Below are 19,452 nucleotides of genomic sequence, written 5' to 3'. Positions count from 1 at the left end.
TTTCTTTTTTTTTTTTTATAATTTTATTTTTTCCCCCAAAGCCCCAGTAGATAGTTGCATGTCATAGCTGCACATCCTTCTAGTTGCTGTATGTGGGACACGGCCCCAGCATGTCCGGAGAAGCGGTGCATTGGTGCGCGCCTGGGATCCGAACCCGGGCTGCCAGCAGCGGAGTATGCGCACTTAACCGCCAAGCCACGGGGCCGGTCCCAGTTGTGTATTTTCTTTGGAAGAGTTTTAAGTGTTCTGATTGACCTAAAGGTTCTATTCTACTTGCAGTGGAATTAAGATTATTCTGCACCTAAGTGCCAACATAATGGCTTTCTGATGGACTCAAATTCCTGTGTGCCTTTTAACACTGCTACTCAGAAGATCTTAGCCCAGGAGATATGTTATATTGAAGTTGTAGTGATGTACAAAAAAGCATTACAAAGTCTGTTAGAATAGGCAAGAGTGCTGGTAAAAATTAGTGTTCTTTTTGCCAGGATCATGGTAATTGAAAATATATATTAAAAAGAGAAGAATAGTAAAAGACTTCTAAACTGCCTATGTAGAAATCTCCAAGAAAATAACCCATAAAACTAATGCAATATTTCAATAAGGCAGTAGGATTCAATATTACTATAACAGTTAGGAATTATATTGCAGTATCTGGTGACTTAAACAAATGAGAGAGATGTTCTCATTTAAAAGAAGTCATCAAGGACTCAGGATCCTTCTTTCTTTCTACTCCATCATCCTCAATAAGATGCTGCTGGGATCTTTTTTTTTTTTGTGAGGAAGATTGTCCCTGAGCTAACATCTGTGCCAATCTTCCTTTATTTTGTACGTGGGATGCCACCACAGCATGGCTTGATGAGCAGTGCGTAGGTCCACGCCCGGGATCAAACCTGCGGACCCAAGGCCACCAAAGCAGAGCGTGCAAACTTAACCACTACGCCACCTGGCTGGCCCCAATAAGATGCTGCTGGAACTCCAGTTATCACATCCTAGTTCCAGGAAGGCAGGATCAGAGCAAGGGGGAAAAAGACACTCTTCCTCCTAAGTCAGTTCTCTTAAAGTTTTCCTGGAAGCCCCCACTCAATAACTTCTGCCACCCCTAGCTACAAAAGAGGTTGGGAAATACAGTGTTTTAGTTGGGCCCTAGGGGAGAATGTGGATTAGACAGGCACCCAGCAGTCTATACTCTAAGGATCAGCTTTCCCTCACACCAGCAAAACACATCAAAAATGTGATGGGAAAAAAAATCCTATTTGCAGTAGCAACGAAAACTGAGATGCTTTGAGAATAAACCTAGCAAGAAAAGCACAGGAAGCTATATGAAACATGGCTGAAAGACAAACTAAGAATTGAAAAAAGAAAGACATAACATGCTTCTAGATGAAAAGACTTGATAAAAATGACTTTTCTCTACAAATTATTCTCTAAATTTGATGCAGTCTTACATTTTCAACATATTTACGAGCTTGATAAAATGGTTCTAAAGTTCATCTGAAATTTTCCGCATGCCACAAAACTATCACGGTTGGCTGGGAATAAATAGGCAGATAAACTAATGGAACAGAGAAGAGTTCAGAAACAGATCTCTGTTTATATGGAAATTTACTAGATAATAAAAGAGGTATTTCAAATCAGTAGAGAAAAAAATGAACTGTTCTCTACCTGTATTATCCAGCGTCGCAGATGTTAACCACAACTTTCTATTTATGAACTTAAATACAATTCAGTTCCTGGGAGCACTGGCCATATCTTGAGTACTCAGAAGGCACAGATGGCTAGTTGCTGCTGCATTGGACTGCACAGATACACATTTTCATCACTGCAGAATGTCCCCTTGGACAGCATTGCTCTAGATGGTGAGGGGACACCTGAATAACTACTTAGGAAAACAGTTAGATCCCTAATTCCAGACCTTGGTACTTTTTTTTTTAAAACTCGCCAGGTAATTTTAATATACAGCCAGGGTTGCAAACTACTGATGTAGATGACAACCCTTCATGTAATTGACAAAGATTCAGCTAAACTATTTCTGATTTTTCCAGAGTAGTAGTCTTGGGCTCTCTCACTTGTGATTGTTGTGTTTATACCATTCAGCTAATTCATTTCAGTAATGAAAGTGCCAGCTTAGAACACCTTCCTGTTTCTTTTCAAGGCGGTATCCTAGATTTTGCTCCCAATTGTGTCTGTGCCCTTCAGGTGCTATTTGAGGGTATTTTCCCCCACGCTGTGTGCACAGTGTACCTTCCATGGCCTGTGAGCTGGGTGGGGCAAGGGATACTCTGAAGTGGTGTCTGGGAAGGTAACATTATAGACCCCTAACAGATGCCTTTAATCTTTTCTTTGCTTATTTATTGAAATCCATACCAGGGAAAAAATATTCTCTTTGTTTTCCAATATGAATTGATAACTTGCCAAGGTCTTTTCTAAATTTAGGAACTTTTCCTACTCGAGTCCTTTTTGAGAATATTTTATATTGATTTACCTTCTAAATATGTTCTCTGTCCGACACAGATGTGAGTTACATGAATATTATGCATACATACAATGCTTTTGATGCTCTTCTAAGTAATGCTATTAAAGGCTTTTCACAAAGATTCAGATATTTTTAAGTACTTCTACGTTAGGATGAATACTTCTTGGAGGACTTTGCCATGATTAATCTGGTTAAATCCTTCATTGATGTAGCAGCAGTTTTCTTATCCTAGAAGCATGGCCTCTCCAGACTCCAGAGCCAGGCAGCAGACCCATGTGCACTGTGAAAAGGAATTGTGTGAATCCCATCCTCCTGCCGTATTCAGAAGATATCCAAGAAACATATGGCATCTGTTTGGCATTGAAAATTGATTTCTTGTTAAGTTTGTAGGTCTTCTGTGTGCCTAGCAAGTGATTCCTGACCTGTTTTCCAATATACCACCTAATCCTCAGTGATTTCAGGAAGCTTCACATTTCTCAAATTCACATAATTTAAATTTATTTAAATGTATAAATATGTGTATTTGCCGTGCAACACTGTGATGGAGACCATAGCTCCAGAGAGGTTTTAGGACATGTCATTAGACTTCAGAAGGGCACTGGAATAATTAGAATACTCTGCATAAATCATTAAAAACTACACCTAAGATACTTTGAATTTAACTTAAAAAATAAAACCATGTGCAGTAAGCTAGTCATTCAAAAACTACAATAGAAATTAAATGTTTTACCAGACTGTAGGACATAAAAGTGATTTTGAGTCTCCATTAACTTTGGTAGACCGTTAGACCTGTGTGATTTATCTGAAATAGTTTATTGGAAATCATCAAATGCTTACATGCGAAGCCAACAAAATACAGCATTTAGTAGTTTTTTTGTTTTAATTCCCAATGTTAGTAAAACGTAAGCAGAAAAAGATCACTGTCTTCCTGTTTAAGGAATGTTTTAAGTAATCAGATGATTATATTGGATCTAGCTGTTCTTTTTTTTTTTTTCAAGTTTTTTCCCTCAAAGCCCCAGTAGATAGTTGTATGTCATAGTTGCACAGCCTTCTAGTTGCTGTATGTGGGACGCGGCCTCAGCATGGCCCGAGAAGCGGTGCATTGGTCTGCACCCGGGATCCGAACCCGGGCCGCCAGCAGCGGAGTCCGCACACTTAACCGCTAAGCCATGGGGCCGGCCCTGGATCTAGCTGTTCTGAAGAAGTGCAATGTTGGGTGACTTTTCCCCCAGAATATTCTGTGGAAATAGGAGTTTTCCTAGGAGACCTCCGTATGACCATGTGCGTATGCCGTATTCCTCAGCCTCCAGGGTGGTACCATGGATACTCAAGAAGCAGCCCAGGAAAACTGTACTCTTTGTGCACAGCCTGGAACCAATACTTCATTCTCAAAAATGAAGTCACTCTAATAGGGACACCCTGACTTGAAATAAGGCCTGAGGTTGTGGTATCTGGTGCAGTGTTCTTTAAGGCACAAGTTTAAGAGAGACTCTGTCTTGGAAGTGTCTAGCACAGGCAGTAGGTGCTTGTTGCTGGTGTCTAGGTGGAGAGGCCAGCAGGATATTCCATGCTTAATGTTTCCACTGTGGTGAGATCTCTTTAGTTCCAAAGTTCTGTCAGAACTCTTCATGTATCACTGGCATCTTCACACACCTACATCTTTGACTACCAACAAGATAGTGTTAAAAAGAACTAAAGACCTGCTATGAGCCCTGTTCAGTTCTAGAGGCTGTGATCCTGCTCTCTATGGTTTAGGAATTCCAGGTGAATGGCTACTCAGAAAATAGTATTGGCTAACTATTAAACTGTTTATCATTCAGAACTCTAAAAGCTTTCTAATAGTTGATGTATTATTTCCTAGGGACATTCCAGCTATATCACACACCTTGACTGGTCCCCAGACAACAAGTATATAATGTCTAACTCGGGAGACTATGAGATATTGTACTGTAAGTATGAATGATCATGTATGGCTGAGATGTGTCTGTCAGGGGTGCAAATGCACAGGCTGCGTGGAATTTGAAATGTGCAGAGAATGCATGCTGGCCCCTCTAACCTGACAAAACGTATGTTACTCTGAGCTAAGGAATGAGAATTTCAAGTGTGTTTCATTTCTCCAAGAAAGTAACGAATTAATTTAAATGTGTAGACATGTAGTCATAAGAAATTACTCAGGGAGATTGATGGTCCTCTGAATGTTTTGTATTTAACAATTTTTCCTGGAGGCAGGATGGAGTAGAATGGATGGGCATTTATGCTTTTTAAAGAAAAAGAACAACTTCAGTGGGAAACAATTTGTGGTTCTATAAACCCTGTTAAAGTAAACATTTTCTTTTCCTTTTTAAATGTGTCTTAATGTTTTTCAGTGTATGGATTATAAGTACAATTAAATGTGGCTAGTTTGAATCAAGATGCACTTTCACATGCATTTGTACACAAGCAGTATGATTATACTTCCTGTTTCTAAATTTAAAGGGGACATTCCAAGTGGCTGCAAACTAATTAGGAATAGATCGGAGTGTAAGGACATCGATTGGACAACATACACCTGTGTGCTAGGCTTTCAAGTCTTTGGTAAGGACATGGCACCTAATGGGAAAAGGCGGTTTGTGGGATTTTTATATATCATATTTACTTAAATTTCTAAATGAAAAATAGTCTACATGTGTTCTTTAGTGTTATCACTATTAATGCCAGATTCAGAGAAATTCAGTGTATTAGGATTGAACCAATATGAGGTTTATTCTTTGCAGAATCCAGCAGACTTTTGGTTCCCAATAAATAAGAAAGACAATTAAAAAGAAAAGAAGTTACATAATAGTACAGATTGCCTTCCTATTTTTTCTCCAAGTGAAAATTAAAGCTTTTAAATTTATAAAGGTATTTTTAAAATAGCAGCTTTATTGAGATATCATTCACACACCATATAATTCACCTATTTAAAGTGTACAGTTTGGTGGTTTTAGCATATTCAGAGTTGTGCAATCATCATCACTACCTTTAGAACATTTTCATCACCCCAAAAAGAAACCTTGTTTGTTCTCTATAGTAGTATTGAACCACAGGAGGCCAGCATCTCCACCCTTATATATTCCATAGTTGTGATCTAGCCTAATAGAGGTTTTTGCTAATTATGTTGAACATGATCACCAGTGCCTCATAATGACTCAGAATAATTAAATTTGCTGCGTCTTATCTTTGGAAATAAATAATAGTTCCAGGAAAATTCTATGGGATAGCATGGTAGACTAGTGGATGGCCTATGCATTTCCATTAAGAAAGAATCTCTATGAGGTTTTCTTTGAGGTGCCTACCTGAAAGGGAGCAGTAAAAAAAAAGTGTATAAATTTTACAGTTTACCTAGAGTCCACTTTGAAGAATTAGTGCTATGGCTTTGTTTCTGTGCCTTGCTATACAAGTGACTGAGAACCTCCCCTCCAGCTAGAAACTTTAAAATTGAAGAGCTTATTGCTGAGGTGAGTCAAGCTAAAACTAAAATTATTAGCACCACCTGCTGGTTACCAGTGAGTACTTCTGAGTCTTTAAATTTTCCATTTTGAGGCTTTTTTGGTTTAATTTTACTATTAGTTAGATTTTGGATAAAATTTCATCATTTGAATGAAGTATTGAGCCACTAAGAAATTTGTAAGGAAAATGTTAGCAGCTAAGAGTTTGAACACAGATGAAAATTAATAAGATTCTAAAATCAAATAAACATATGTATCATCACAGTTATATCTTTCAGGCTAATTTTTCTACACCCCTGTGTTTCTATATCAAAGGTGTCTGGCCAGAAGGATCTGATGGGACAGATATCAACGCACTGGTGCGATCCCACAATAGAAAGGTGATAGCTGTTGCTGATGACTTTTGCAAAGTCCATCTGTTTCAGTATCCCTGCTCTAAAGCAAAGGTAAAATCAATTTAACAAAAATTAGTGTTATAGGGCCTTTTGTTTAGGGATAATTTTGTGTCAGTGGTGAGAAGATATTTGTAAGGTTACTAATTACTGTCCATGATACTGCAATGCACAGAGGGAGAGGAGGGCCATCTGTAAATCTCCAAGCAGGCATTGCTTATCTTCTGCTTCCTCATTAAGGTTAAGGAGAAGACGGTTACAGAAGGCAGCTGATGATGATGTATTCATTTTTATGTACTGTCCAATTGTTTTTCATTTTTGGCAGTGTTAAATTTCTCCTAAACATTAAAATATTTTATTTGTTACACGTATCATCAACATTATAAAACTCATGGAACTGTTTCCTAAATCACCTGTAATCCTGCCAACCTAGTAAATTCTCCCCTAACCATCTCAGTCAAATGGTTACTAAATTCTGACAAGTATACTAACCTGACATCCAGAAGAGACAGTTTTAGTTATTTTTTTAAACATATAGTCTGAAAGTATAGATGTCCAATTATTCTGTTTTGTTTCTTCCATATAAATAGATATTAAAAGGAAATTACTGCTAGCTTTATTCCTCAGATTTGATGACTTGTGGCTTTGATTTGAATTACCTGTTTCATAAGCTGAATGACCTCCCTCACCTACATTGCGATAAAGAATGAGCATAATTTTCCTGTCTGATTTATTTCATATAGGCTCCCAGTCACAAGTACAGTGCCCACAGCAGCCATGTCACCAATGTCAGTTTTACTCACAATGACAGTCACCTCATTTCAACTGGTGGAAAAGACATGAGCATCATTCAGTGGAAACTTGTGGAAAAGTTATCTTTGCCTCAGAATGAGATTGTAGCAGATACTACTCTAACCAAAGCCCCCATCTCTTCCATTGAAAGTGTCATGCCATCTGATACTCCCACACCACCTCCTTCCCAGCCCTTAAATGAGACAGCTGAAGAAGAAAGTAGAATAAGCAATTCTCCCACGCTTCTGGAGAATAGCCTGGAACAGACTGTGGAGCCCAGTGAGGACCACAGCGAGGAGCAGAGTGAAGGGGGCAGTGAAGACCTTGGTGAGCCTATTTATGAAGCGCCATGCAATGTGATAAGTGAGGAGCAGAGTGAAGTCGCTCTTACTGAGGACCAGCAAGATCCTTCACCCCTACCTTAACACCAGGCCTTCAGTGCGACTCTGTTTTCTCTTTCAACTGCATGTGATCTTGTGATAGTTCAGATAACAGGCCAGGAAGTGATAGAGAATCACTATTGATTGAGATGTTGGTTTCCACATGATTTGTTTCCTTCAATGGTCTTGAATCTTCCATCTCACAAATGCAGCCAACCTAAAGGTTCAGTTTGGTGGGTGTTGAAAATTAACCAGACTTAGTAGTAGGAAAAGACTGAGACATTAATTGTCTCAGAAATTACTGTGTATGTAAGTGATAATGGTGTAAATACTGGAAACAGAAACAGCAGTTGTATAGATTTACGATAAACCCCTTGTTATCTGAACATGTTTTCTTCAGGAACGACCAGAGGCATCACAAACACTGTTACTTATCTACTGGCTCAGACTGTGCTAATTTTTTTTTCCTGATGCAGAAAAAGAAATCAGAAAAAAAAAAAAAAACTCTCTTAGTGAGATATCCTCCCATCCCAAATGTCTAATGGAAATTTTTTAGTTAGGAAAAATTTCAGTATTGCCATGAGCAATGGTGTTGCCTTCTTGAATAATAATGCCGTTGCCTACACTACCGGTAGATGTCCAGGTGTGCTTGTTAGTCTCCTATCTAGGTGCTGCCTTTTCTAAGTCATAATGAGGAACAGTCCCGTAATTTCTTGTGTGCAAATCTATTTTATCTTAGAACTAAGAAAGCAGTGGTTTGTTAAAGAGCTTTTAATGTATATTAAACCATTGATACTCAGAAATAATGGATTCCTCCAAGGATTCCTTTACTGGCCTAAACATTTTCTAATGTTTGGCGTTCAAGTGAATGGAAGGAAAAAACCGCATGCCTATAAAACTAAACTGTAATAATTACTGGCTAATTTTAGCTTAGCCTTCATCATAGTTCTTTCAATAATAGGAGAAATATAAATACAGTTAGTTTAAATGATTGAATTGGTGCTTGAAATTCAATGGTTTAGTTGTAACTTTTATACAGATTAATTCTATTGAGGGGTAAGAGACTCAACAAATTGCAAATTCTTTTTTATAGAAGTGTGAATAACAGTCACAGTAATTTTTTATAAATTGCATACTTAATAGACTTGCTATATATGGTAATTTTTCTCTGGTGGAGTTGCATATAATAAGCCTTGCAATTCTAATGTGGCTATCCTCTCCTATTTTAGGCAATGCATGTATTATTATGCATTGGATAGTTTTTTTAAGTTTTGTCAGATGACTATGTTTTTAAGTATGTGTTTCCTACTTTAAAAATAATTACTGACAAATATGCATTTCCTATATATTTGTTTATACTTTGATTATAAAAAAAACTTTTTGATTTATTTTTTAACTTGCTGCATTGTTTTGATATCCTTTTTTTTTGGTTAGATGTTTAGAAACTTTGGATGAGTTCAGAAGTCTTAAGTATGCAAGTGTTTACGTGATTGTGCCATTCCAGAGTGCATCAGAACTGTCATTCCCTTCTAGTATCTTCTCAGGAGTAATACAAATCAGGTATTTCATCATCATTTGGTAATATACAAACTCCAGTGAACTCCCCAGGACACTCACATTTATATTCACATGCTGTATGTAAAGGTGTGGGTATGTGTGAAGAGGTGAGTGTAGACCCTTACTCTGTGTTTGTGTGTATCTCTATATAAGAAGATATACGCCACATTGAAGATACTCAGTGTATAATCTCTATGTGTATAGATATATGTCCATGTATCTCTCTTTCCTTTTGTTTACAACTGTTCAAAAAAAAAAAACCTCAAAGTAGTTCTCTTCAAAAGAAGAGATATAGATTCTAAGCAACCCATCTTTTTTCAGTATGTTATGTACATAATTATCAGAGAGCATCAGCAAGTATCAGGCGTATATATTTGCCTATTAGCAGTGTTGATTAAATCATCAAGTCAGCGTGTGCTACTCCCTGCAAGAAAAATACTATGAGATGAACAAGAGATTTTTCTAGGAGAAAAACATTTCAGTGGAGGATACAACTCTCCATGATAAGCAGGGAGTTTATTTGGGGACATCAGTTACCTTTGGGGTTGCTGTGTACAATGAGATTTATAATCGTGATACTCTTGGGTGGTAGTTTCAAAAAGACACTACTAATACGCAGAAAGCGTTCCAGTGCTCTATTGCTGGCAACTACTGTTTAACAGTCAATTAAATCTGTGATAATGGTTGGAATGGGTGGGATTATGAAATTGTAGATGTTTTTAGAAAAACTTGTGAATGAAAATGAATCCAAGCGTTTCATGTGAAGATGTTGAGCCATTTCTATCATGCATTCCTGTCTCATGGCAGAAAATTTTGAAGATTAAAAAATAAAATAATCAAAAGCTTTCATTTGTCTCTCTAAATGTCTTAAGTCTTTCTTCATATACACTGCTAGTTTCCATGACTGTCCAGTTAGCAGAAGACACGACAATTCAGAAGAACACATTTATCAGTTGACCACTGCTGCTGCTGTGGATACAACCATGCTGGTGGTAACAAACTCCATCTCATAATTTTAAAGGAAATTACTTCTGATTTCTGCTTCCATTTAATAAGGAAATAGCTTCACTTTAATGTATTTCATGTCTACCCTTCCTCTAATGTTTAACGTTGGACAATCCCGATGATCCTGGTTACCTGCCTGACCCAACTCCACTGCCTGCTGCTGCCTCCCTGGTGTCAGCCTGCGTGAAGTCCTTGAACTCAGTAGGACCCTACATTCCCTGCTTTCTCCATCTGTCCCATGTTGCTTAGTGACACAGATCCTCTGTAACCAGAACCATAAATTGGCTGCTACAAATTTTTCTTTATGAAAAATTAGATTCTGTGTTCAGTACATCCCTCAGTTTTACCATCATTGAAATTATGGGATTTTCATTAATACCTCATTCATCTTTGGTGACTATGAATATATGTTCACAGCCACTCACATACACTAACCCAAGCGAGGCTGTCCTGGGATAGGAATTCCTGTTTCACAATTCTGAGACAAAAAGCTGATGGGCACTAGAACAGACCCACTAAACAATGTGGTTTTTCTTAAAAAAGGAGATCCAAAAAAGGAACTTGTTTATGGGGAAATAATGATGAATTACATTTTGGACACCCTAAGGTATTGGTGTAACTTCTAGAAGGAACCAGGTTTCCAGCCCAGAGCTGGACCTGAAATGAGAGTAAGGACAAGAACATGTTTTTAGGACAAAGCAGACAGACTGAACAGCAGGAATGTAGGACTCGTCTCAAGAAGAGCTGCCGCTGGAGGAGCAGCTGTGTGGCCAAGCATGCCCCAAACATGCTGGCTCTCAGGTAGTGATGTGGGCAGTGTCGCCCCATAGGCGAGGAGATGGGTCGGGAAGATTTAGTCACCAGCCCTAGAGAAGGCCCATGCCAGGACTTCATATTTTATAACGTCAAAGGTTGCCTTTCTTCCATTTACACTAGGAGAAAGACATTCTTTAGACATGGAGGAAGAAGGAAAGGATGAGGGTAAAGATTCACAGAGATTTTGGAAAGGAGGTAAGAGAAATAGAAGAGGGGCCTGTGTCAGTCTCAATCCTCAGTCCAGGATGGGTGAGGTCGCTGCCCACAGCGATGCTGCACATGTGTCACCATCACAAACCAGGCCCTGCTGGAGAAGCCTCCTTTGTCTCGGACACCCAGGACTGGAGTCTTCAAGAACCACAGAAAGGTCTCCAGGCATTTTTCCCAAAAAATAGATGCAACCCTTTATAAGGGGCAGCTCCTGCTCTCCTCACAGGGGCTCAGATAATGTTATACCTTTTGTGCTAATTGGTTCACCTTTTCCAAAGGAAACCTGAATTTCTACTCTACCCGCATTAATAAATAACCTTAAATGCTCTGATATAAAGAAGACAAACTTCCCAGCCAAGGGAATAGAAAGAGAATCTCAAATGGAAAAAAGAAAGTTTCATTGTTTCCTCTGGAGATGTCAGCCTTTTTCATTTTTGTATCCAGAGGTGACTGAATGGAACACTTTTTTTTTTTTTTTGGAATTTACCAATCCAGAAATCTGGCAGAAAAACTTAAGGGTACCACTTCTATATCTCAAAGGACAGAAACATAACATAAAGAAATGGGCGAAAACAAAAAACAACCTAAGTGCTCAATGGTTAAAATGTGGCACATCCATAAAATGGAATGCTATTCAATGATAATAGCTAACACTTAAGTGCCTTATACGTATTAATTCATTCAGTCCTTTGAACAATCCTAAATTCTATTATCTCCACTTTACAGACAAGGAAACTTGAGGAACAGAGAAGCCAGGTTATACTACTAGCAAGTGGCTGAGCCAACATTTGAAGCCAGGTCCTCCTGCCTCCAGAGTCCCTGTGGCTAGCCACCATGCTGTACTGCAGTGCACTGTAGAAGATGTTTGCTGTAGAACAATAATTTAGTGATTATTAATAGTCATGCATTGCTTAATGATGGGGATACGGTCTCAGAAATGCGTCGTCAGGCAATTTCGTCGTCGTTCGAATGTCATAAAGTGTACTTACACCAACCTAGGTTGTATGGCCTACATCTAGGCCATATGGTACTAATCAATCTTATAGGACCACCACTGTATATGCGCTCTGTCGTTGACCAAAATGTCTTTATGCAGAGCATGACTGTAATAAGAATGAAATAGGTTAAACTTCTGGTAGGAAGGATTTAAGACGGCATAAGGAAAAATTACAGAAAGTGATTAGGCTTTGGAAAAAAGAGGCTTTGGGCCCTGAACAGTGTCACAGAGTTGAAGGGACCCTTCTCATGCACAAGCCCCCTGTCTTGCCATCCCTACAACTGAAGCACGGGGCAGAGGAGCGTCCAGGCTCTTGCACTGCACTGTGGCACCCGCCGCCAGCAACCGCCTGCTCCTCCTGCCTCCTTTAGCCATAGTCAGACAGGTGTGTCTTCAGTCCCTAATGCACAGTTTAAACGTATTTGGGTGGAGATGCTGTTCCCTTATTTTCCAACCTTTGGGCAATTTCCATTTCACCGAGAAAGAAATGTGGCTGTACTTTCTGTCGCTGGCCAAGTGCTTTTTCCACTTTGTCCTCATTCCCCATCCCACATTTCCCATGGCAAGCCTGGAGGTTCTGCCAGCCCCATGCTCAGCCACGGGGCTTTGATCTTGCATCTCCTCTCTCTCAGCAATGTAAACACGTAGTCCTGCAAATAGATTTTCCTAGGGAGCCATCCATTGACAGAGATGAATATGTGTAACTGTTGGTGCTGATGACTAAACATCTCAGTGGGATTACACAAAATTGGCTCCAGAGGCAGATTTCAACTCCTGGCAGAGTTTGCTCTCACCATAACTCACTAAAGGAACTGAAAACACAGGGGATGCTAGAAAATGGTCTCAGGGAGGAAAAATAACTTTTTAATAAAAAGTAAAGCCCTCGTACCTGGTCATCCCATTTCATTCTTGATGTTCACATAGCCACCATTGCCAGAGTGCATCCTGGGAAGGGTCACAGGGTACTTTGGAGGCCACCTCTACACAGTGATGCCCATTTAGCCAACACTGGGTTGGGCTGACTTGGAAACCTAATTGGAAGCAGGGAAACTAGACGCTGGCTTTCTCTTACTGTGTCAACTGTAGAACTCTATTTCAATTAACATAACCGTGTAAGTTGGTTGTCCAGATAGGGCAGGTCCTCTTCCTTCTACAGACTTCAGTCTCTCTACAACAAAAAATGTATTGTGCTGCCAACACCTTCAAAGTGGTAGCCAGTTTAAATCCTGGGGAGTTTGTGTGAGAGCAGGATCCAAAGGAGTCATCAGTTCATCAGGTATGTTATGAACCTGCCTCATGCAAGCAACTGTGCTGGGCTCAGCAGAGAATCCAACAATGAGAAAGATATAGCCCCTGTCCTCATGGAGCATATAACTTAAAGAGGTTGTCAAGACAAGCCTTAGATATTTTTGTTGATGTGGTTGTTCGTATAAATAGTATAATTTGTATACACTGTTTTAAAACTTTTAAAAAATAATTTTATTGAGGTCATATTGGCTTACAACATTGTGTCAATTTCAGGTGTACATCACTGTATTTCAGTTTCTATATAGTCTGCATCATGTTCACCACCAGCAGACCAGTTTTTATCTGTCACATACACGTGCTTCTTTACCCCTTTTGCCCTCCTCCCACCCCCTTCTCCTCTGGTAACCACTAATCTGCTCTCCTTATCCATGTTTTATCATCCATACATGAGTGAAATTGTATGGTATTTGTCTTTCTCTATCTGACTTATTTCACACAGCATAGTACCCTCAACGTCCATCAGCGTTGTTGCAAATAGCATAATTTTCTCCTTTTTAATGGCCGAGCAGTATTCCACATCTTCTTTATTCATTCATCCGTTGATGGGCGCTTGGGTTGCTTCCACGTCTTGGCTATTATGAATAATGCTGCAGTGAACACAGGGGTGCATATATCTTTTTGAATTGTTGATTTCATGTTCTTTGGATAAATACCCAGTAGTAGAATAGCTGGATCATATGGTACTTCTATTTTTAATTTTTTGAGGAATCTCCATACTGTTTTCCATAGTGGCTGCACCAGTTTGCATTCCCACCAGCCATATGTGAGGGTTCCCTCGTCTCCACATCCTCTCCCACACTTATTTCTTGTCTTGTTAATGATAGCCATTCTAACGGGTGAGAGGTGATAGCTCATTGTGGTTTTGGTTTGCATTTCCCTATTAGTGTGTTGAGCATCTTTTCATGTGCCTGCTGGCCATCTGCATATCTTCTTTAGAAAAATGTCTGTTCGTATCCTCTGCACATTTTTTGGCAGAGTTTGGTTGTTCATTTTGTTGTTGTTGAGTTGTATGAGTTGTTTATATATTTTGGAAATTAACCCTGTGTCAAATATTTGATTTGCAAATATCTTCTCCCAGCTTGTGGGTTGTCTTTTCATTTTATTGATGGTTTCCTTTGCCTTGCATAAGCTTTTTAAGACAAGACTTTTATATATTTTAGAATTGGTATACCGCAAAGTCTGGTTCTCTCAAAATTAGAAAATTTTAACTACATGCTATAAATAGTGTATGATTTGATATGTGAAAAGTAAATATTCCTACTAAGGAATCTTGGATTCGTCATCTCTCGAAACCACCCATCCATTGCTTAAATTCTATAATAGATACATGAAAAGGTTAAATTTTGATATTTAAAAAATGATGATGTAGAAAATACAATGGAACACTACTTAATAAAAAGGAACAAAGCATTGATATGTACAAACTTAGGTGGAGCTCAAGGGCATTTTACATAGTGAAAAAGCCAATCTTGCAAGTTTACCAACTGTATATTTCCACTTATATAACAAACATTCTTGAAATAATAAAACTATAGAAAACAGATTAGTGATTGCCAGGGGACAGGTACAGAGGGGAGGGAATGTCACTATGAAAGGGTAGCACAAGGGGGTTCCTCTGTGGTGATGAACAGTCTATCTTGGCTGTGGTGGTGGTGAGGTGAACCTATACATGGGATTAAATTGCAGAGAACTACACAAGCACACACATGAATGCATGCAAAACTGGTGGAAATTGAATAAGGTCTATGGCCTGGATTACTGCATTGTATCTTCGTCAAATTCCTAGTCTTAATATTACATATTATATAAGATGTTACCATTGGGAGAAGCTGAGGGAAGGGTTCATTGAATTCTATGTACTATTTTTGAAATTTTCTATATGAGTTCATATTTATTTCAAAAGAAAATGCTTAAAAAATAATGACAGGGGCTGGCCCCGTGGTGTAGTGGTTAACTTCAGCGTGCTCCACTTCGGGGGCCCAGGTTCACAGGTTCAGATCCCAGACACGGACCTACACCACCATGCTGTGGCGGTGACCCACATACAAAATAGAGAAAGACTGGCACAGATGTTAGCTCAGGGCGAATCTTCCTCAGAAAAAAGAAAAAAAAAATAATGACAACCCAAGTGCCCATCAACAGATGATTGGATAAAGAAGATGTGGTAAATATATATACAACGGAATGCTACTCAGCCGTAAAAAAAGACAAAATCGTGGGGCTGGCCCGGTGGTTCAAGTGGTTAAGTGCGCATGCTCCGCTGTGGCAGCCCGGGGTTCGCCGGTTCAGATCCCAGGCACACACCGACGCACCACCTGGCAAGCCATGCTGTGGCGGTGTCCCATATAAAGTGGAGGAAGATGGGCACGGATGTTAGCCCAGGGCCAGTCTTCCTCAGCAAAAAAAGAGGAGGATTGGCAGATGTTAGCACAGGGCTGATCTTCCTCACAAAAAAAAAAAAAAAAGACAAAATTGTGCCATTTGCAACGACATGGATGGACCTTGAGGGCATTATGCTAAGCGAAATAAGTCAGAGAAAGACAATTACTGTATGACTTCACTCATACGTGGAAGATAGATAAACATACAAACACACACAGATAGAGAGAACAGACTGGTGGTTACCAGAGGGGAAGGGGTTGGGGGGAAGGCAAAAGGGGTGAAGGGGCACATGTGTACAATGACGGATGGAAACGAGACTTTTGGTGGTGAACATGATGCAGTCTATACAGAAGTCAAAATACAATGATGTACACCTGAAATTTATATAATGTTAAAAACCATGGGCAGGCTCCGTGGCTTAGCAGTTAGGTGCGTGCGCTCCGCTGCTGGCGGCCCGGGTTCGGATCCCAGGCGCACACCGACGCATCACTTCTCCAGCCATGCTGAGGCCGCGTCCCACATACAGCAACTAGAAGGATGTGCAGCTATGACATACAACTATCTACTGGGGCTTTGGGGGAAAAAAATAAATAAAATTATAAAAAAAAAAGTGAGCTCAATAAATTTTAAAATAATAATGATGTAGAAACTTGACCTTCCCTTTATGCTTTTGAAGGAAATGTGGAAAACAGGCCTTAATACAACAAAAAAATTTTAATACAATTTCTGTCTGTGTGCACTTGAGGTACTCCACCTACAGGTCAAATAAAACATCTCTGATTGTGGACCTCGGCACTCTCTGTGGGTGCTCTCTGCAGCTGTTCCATCTACCGCTTTGCTGCCACGGTGGTCTGGGGGAATATTCCTAGCTCTAGGGTGAGCATGAGGGAACCCCAGGCAAGGGAGGGGTGCTGTCTGAGGTGTGGTTGTAAAGCTCCGCATCTGGGACAGCAAGGGCAAGAAACAACCTGGGAGCACTGAGAAGTCACCTGCTGGCACACCCCTCCAATGAGATCGGCTGGTGTATAAGCACTGACGGAAGGAGACAGACAGCCTTTCAGTGTCCTCTCCCTTTTCTGGAACATTCTGTACCCCCGCCTTGCTCCTCGCTTCTGATTTGAGTGTCACTGGTACTCACTTCCTTTCTTGGAAACCCCCTGCTGAAGCCACCCTGCTGCTGCCTTCCCTCAGGTGCTTGGGCTGAACCACCTCCCCTTATTCAGAATTAATAAAATGACAAGAAAATAAAAATTCCACTCTTTAGCAGGGCCCTCATGAAACTGCTGCAGAATTGAGATTAGGTGATCAGGCTTTCTCCCTTGAGAGTGACAGGCCCCCAGCTTCATCGGCGAAATTCATTTTCATGAGGCCTACTGTTTGCTGCCCATGAATATCTCATCACCGGAATCATTAGGAGGAATGTTTGGCAGGCTTTGACATTTCCATTTAGAAGATGAATTAATTCTGAGCTGAGCCAAGAGTCCCCTCTCTCTTGGAAGAATGTGTTAGGACTCAAGCCCTCACAGGACCCTGGCGCACCAACCCCATTCCCACTTGATGGGTCAGCTCTTCCTTAGGGGCAAGTGAGGAATTTGACATGAAAAACTAAGGGCTGCGATGAAAAAGGCATTTCCATGGTGGGTTCAGGTAAGTTTAGATACTATCTGTGCTGTCCTAAGACCCCATCTCCCTGGTCTCAGTCTGAAAGAAGAGAATAAGGGCCTTGCCCACCAAGAGCATCAGATCAACAGGGGAGAGACATCTGCTGAGCTCATGGGCTCTGCCTGTCCCTGCTCTGTGAAGGCCCAGCATTCAAGGAGCACAAAAGAAAGAGATTAGCTGTCCCTACATCAGGGCGCAGGGAAGGCTGTCGCCTCCGGATGACTGGCTGGGGCCCGCATCACAATAAGCAATGTTTGCATTGGAAGTGATGAGCAGTGCGACAGATTGTTAGGAAAGCCTGCAGATGGCTCCCTTAATAAAGCTGCCATTCACAGCCGCCAAAGCTGAAGTGGTTTCTATGGGGAAACCCTCACGTTAAAATAGAAGGAAGTTCTTTTAAATTAAATTATAGTAGTTAATTAGATTTTTTATTAAACATCATTGAACTTATACACAGGGATTCATCTGGGAGGGCACTAAGAAAACCACAGACGTGGCCATTTGCACGGCTGGTTGCTATGGACAAAGCATGGGCGATTTCTCAGGTATGCCCTTGACCTGAGGATCTTCGCTCCTCCTCTATTCTGATTCAATGTTAGGGTCTGTTCTATGCCACTCATTCAACAGCACTAGGGACACACACTAGTGAACATGGGAGGGCTGGCAGGGCAGCCTCCAAGGACACAGCCCATATATCCATGCCGCTCCACGGAGCCAGCCCAGTGCCTCACCTCTGAGTGTGAGTGACACTGGTCATCGTCCTCTTTTGTGAAAACCCTATCCTCTCCTGACACCACTGGCTCCAGCTTGCTTCCTTCACTTCTCCCTTCCCTTTTCTTCCTTCCTGTAGCAGACTATGGCACCCCAAAATATACCACTTTCGTATATTGATTATTTTGAGCTGTAGGCACTTAAGAAACAGCCGATGCAGGGGCAGGCTGTCTCTGAACTCCCCTTATCTGCCTAAAAACAGATCCTCCAAAATGAACGCAGTTGTCATTAAATCTCCTCCCTGGGAGTTTCATCAATCAGGGAACACTGACTCTTATCACAGGAGAGGAGACTAGAAGTCAACACCACACCCACACAAACTTTGTCACAAACTATTAGACCTCCCATCTAGTCTTCCAAGGGCCCATTCATCTTCCCTAAAAATCATTTACCCTCCCCTAAGAGGCCTACATCCCTCTCCCCTTCTCCCATTAAGATGGTGTTTAAGCCTGAATTCTAAGCCACCTCAGGGAGTGACTCATTTTTCCAAGTATCTCCCCTGTACACAGGAGGTATACACGTTATTCAACTTCTATTTTTCCTCCCCTTCACTTCCATCTTCCTTCCTTTTTCTTTTTAAGTTTTTTTTTAGGTTTAACTTACGGTAAAGTATACAAATCTTAGTGTATCTGTGTATACGCATACACATGAACACACCCGCCCAGATGAAGATACGGAACATTTCCAGCACTCTGCCTGTGCCCCCTCCTCCCACAGTACTCCCTGCCAAGGGTAACTCTATTCTGACCTCGATCACCATAGATTATTTTTGCCTGGTTTTGACTTTCCTATAAATGGAATCATACAGTATGTTCTCTTTTGTGTCTGGCTTCTTTTGCGCAACATTATGTCTGTGTTCCTTCTATTCTTATACCCCTGTGAGCCGTCACAGGCTCTCTTCCTCTCCGCCCACTCTAGAAATATTCGTGTTTCCCCCATCCTGTTTCCTCACTCTTACACACCCTCCCTAACGATGCAACCGACACCTATGGTTGCCACTGCCCCTGTATTCTGCTAACTCTCCAATTTATATCTCCAGTCCAGACTCCTTGCCTCATCTCCAGACCCAACTGCCTACTGGAATTCTTTGCTTAGAGGTCTCACAAGCAATCCCGTTTTTCCAACAAAACATGCCCTGCCCTGTTTATCCCCACTCTCTCACCCCCACTCACCCAGAAGCCAAGCTGAGTCATCCCAGGAGCACCCAAAAGCCTTTGACACCCTTACCTCCGATGTCCAA

General features: G+C 40.7%; 1 protein-coding gene across 6 annotated transcripts in view; it reads left to right on the top strand.

Annotated features, from left to right (window-relative positions):
* EML4 (EMAP like 4) overlaps positions 1–9,911 on the top strand; it is a 161,456-nt gene extending 151,545 nt beyond the window's left edge. For all 6 annotated transcript variants that reach the window (XM_058551357.1, XM_058551355.1, XM_058551358.1 and 3 more), the window contains 4 exons: positions 4,335–4,422; positions 4,949–5,047; positions 6,256–6,386; positions 7,076–9,911. In XM_058551357.1, the coding sequence (XP_058407340.1) occupies positions 4,335–4,422; positions 4,949–5,047; positions 6,256–6,386; positions 7,076–7,549 (792 nt within the window). In that variant the 3' untranslated portion in view covers positions 7,550–9,911. The remainder of the gene's footprint in view (positions 1–4,334; positions 4,423–4,948; positions 5,048–6,255; positions 6,387–7,075) is intronic.
* The last annotated feature ends 9,541 nt before the right edge of the window (positions 9,912–19,452 follow it).

Source organism: Diceros bicornis, chromosome 12 (assembly GCF_020826845.1).
Source record: "Diceros bicornis minor isolate mBicDic1 chromosome 12, mDicBic1.mat.cur, whole genome shotgun sequence".
NCBI classification, from domain to species: domain Eukaryota; kingdom Metazoa; phylum Chordata; class Mammalia; order Perissodactyla; family Rhinocerotidae; genus Diceros; species Diceros bicornis.
This window is presented reverse-complemented; position numbering and strand designations above follow the sequence as displayed.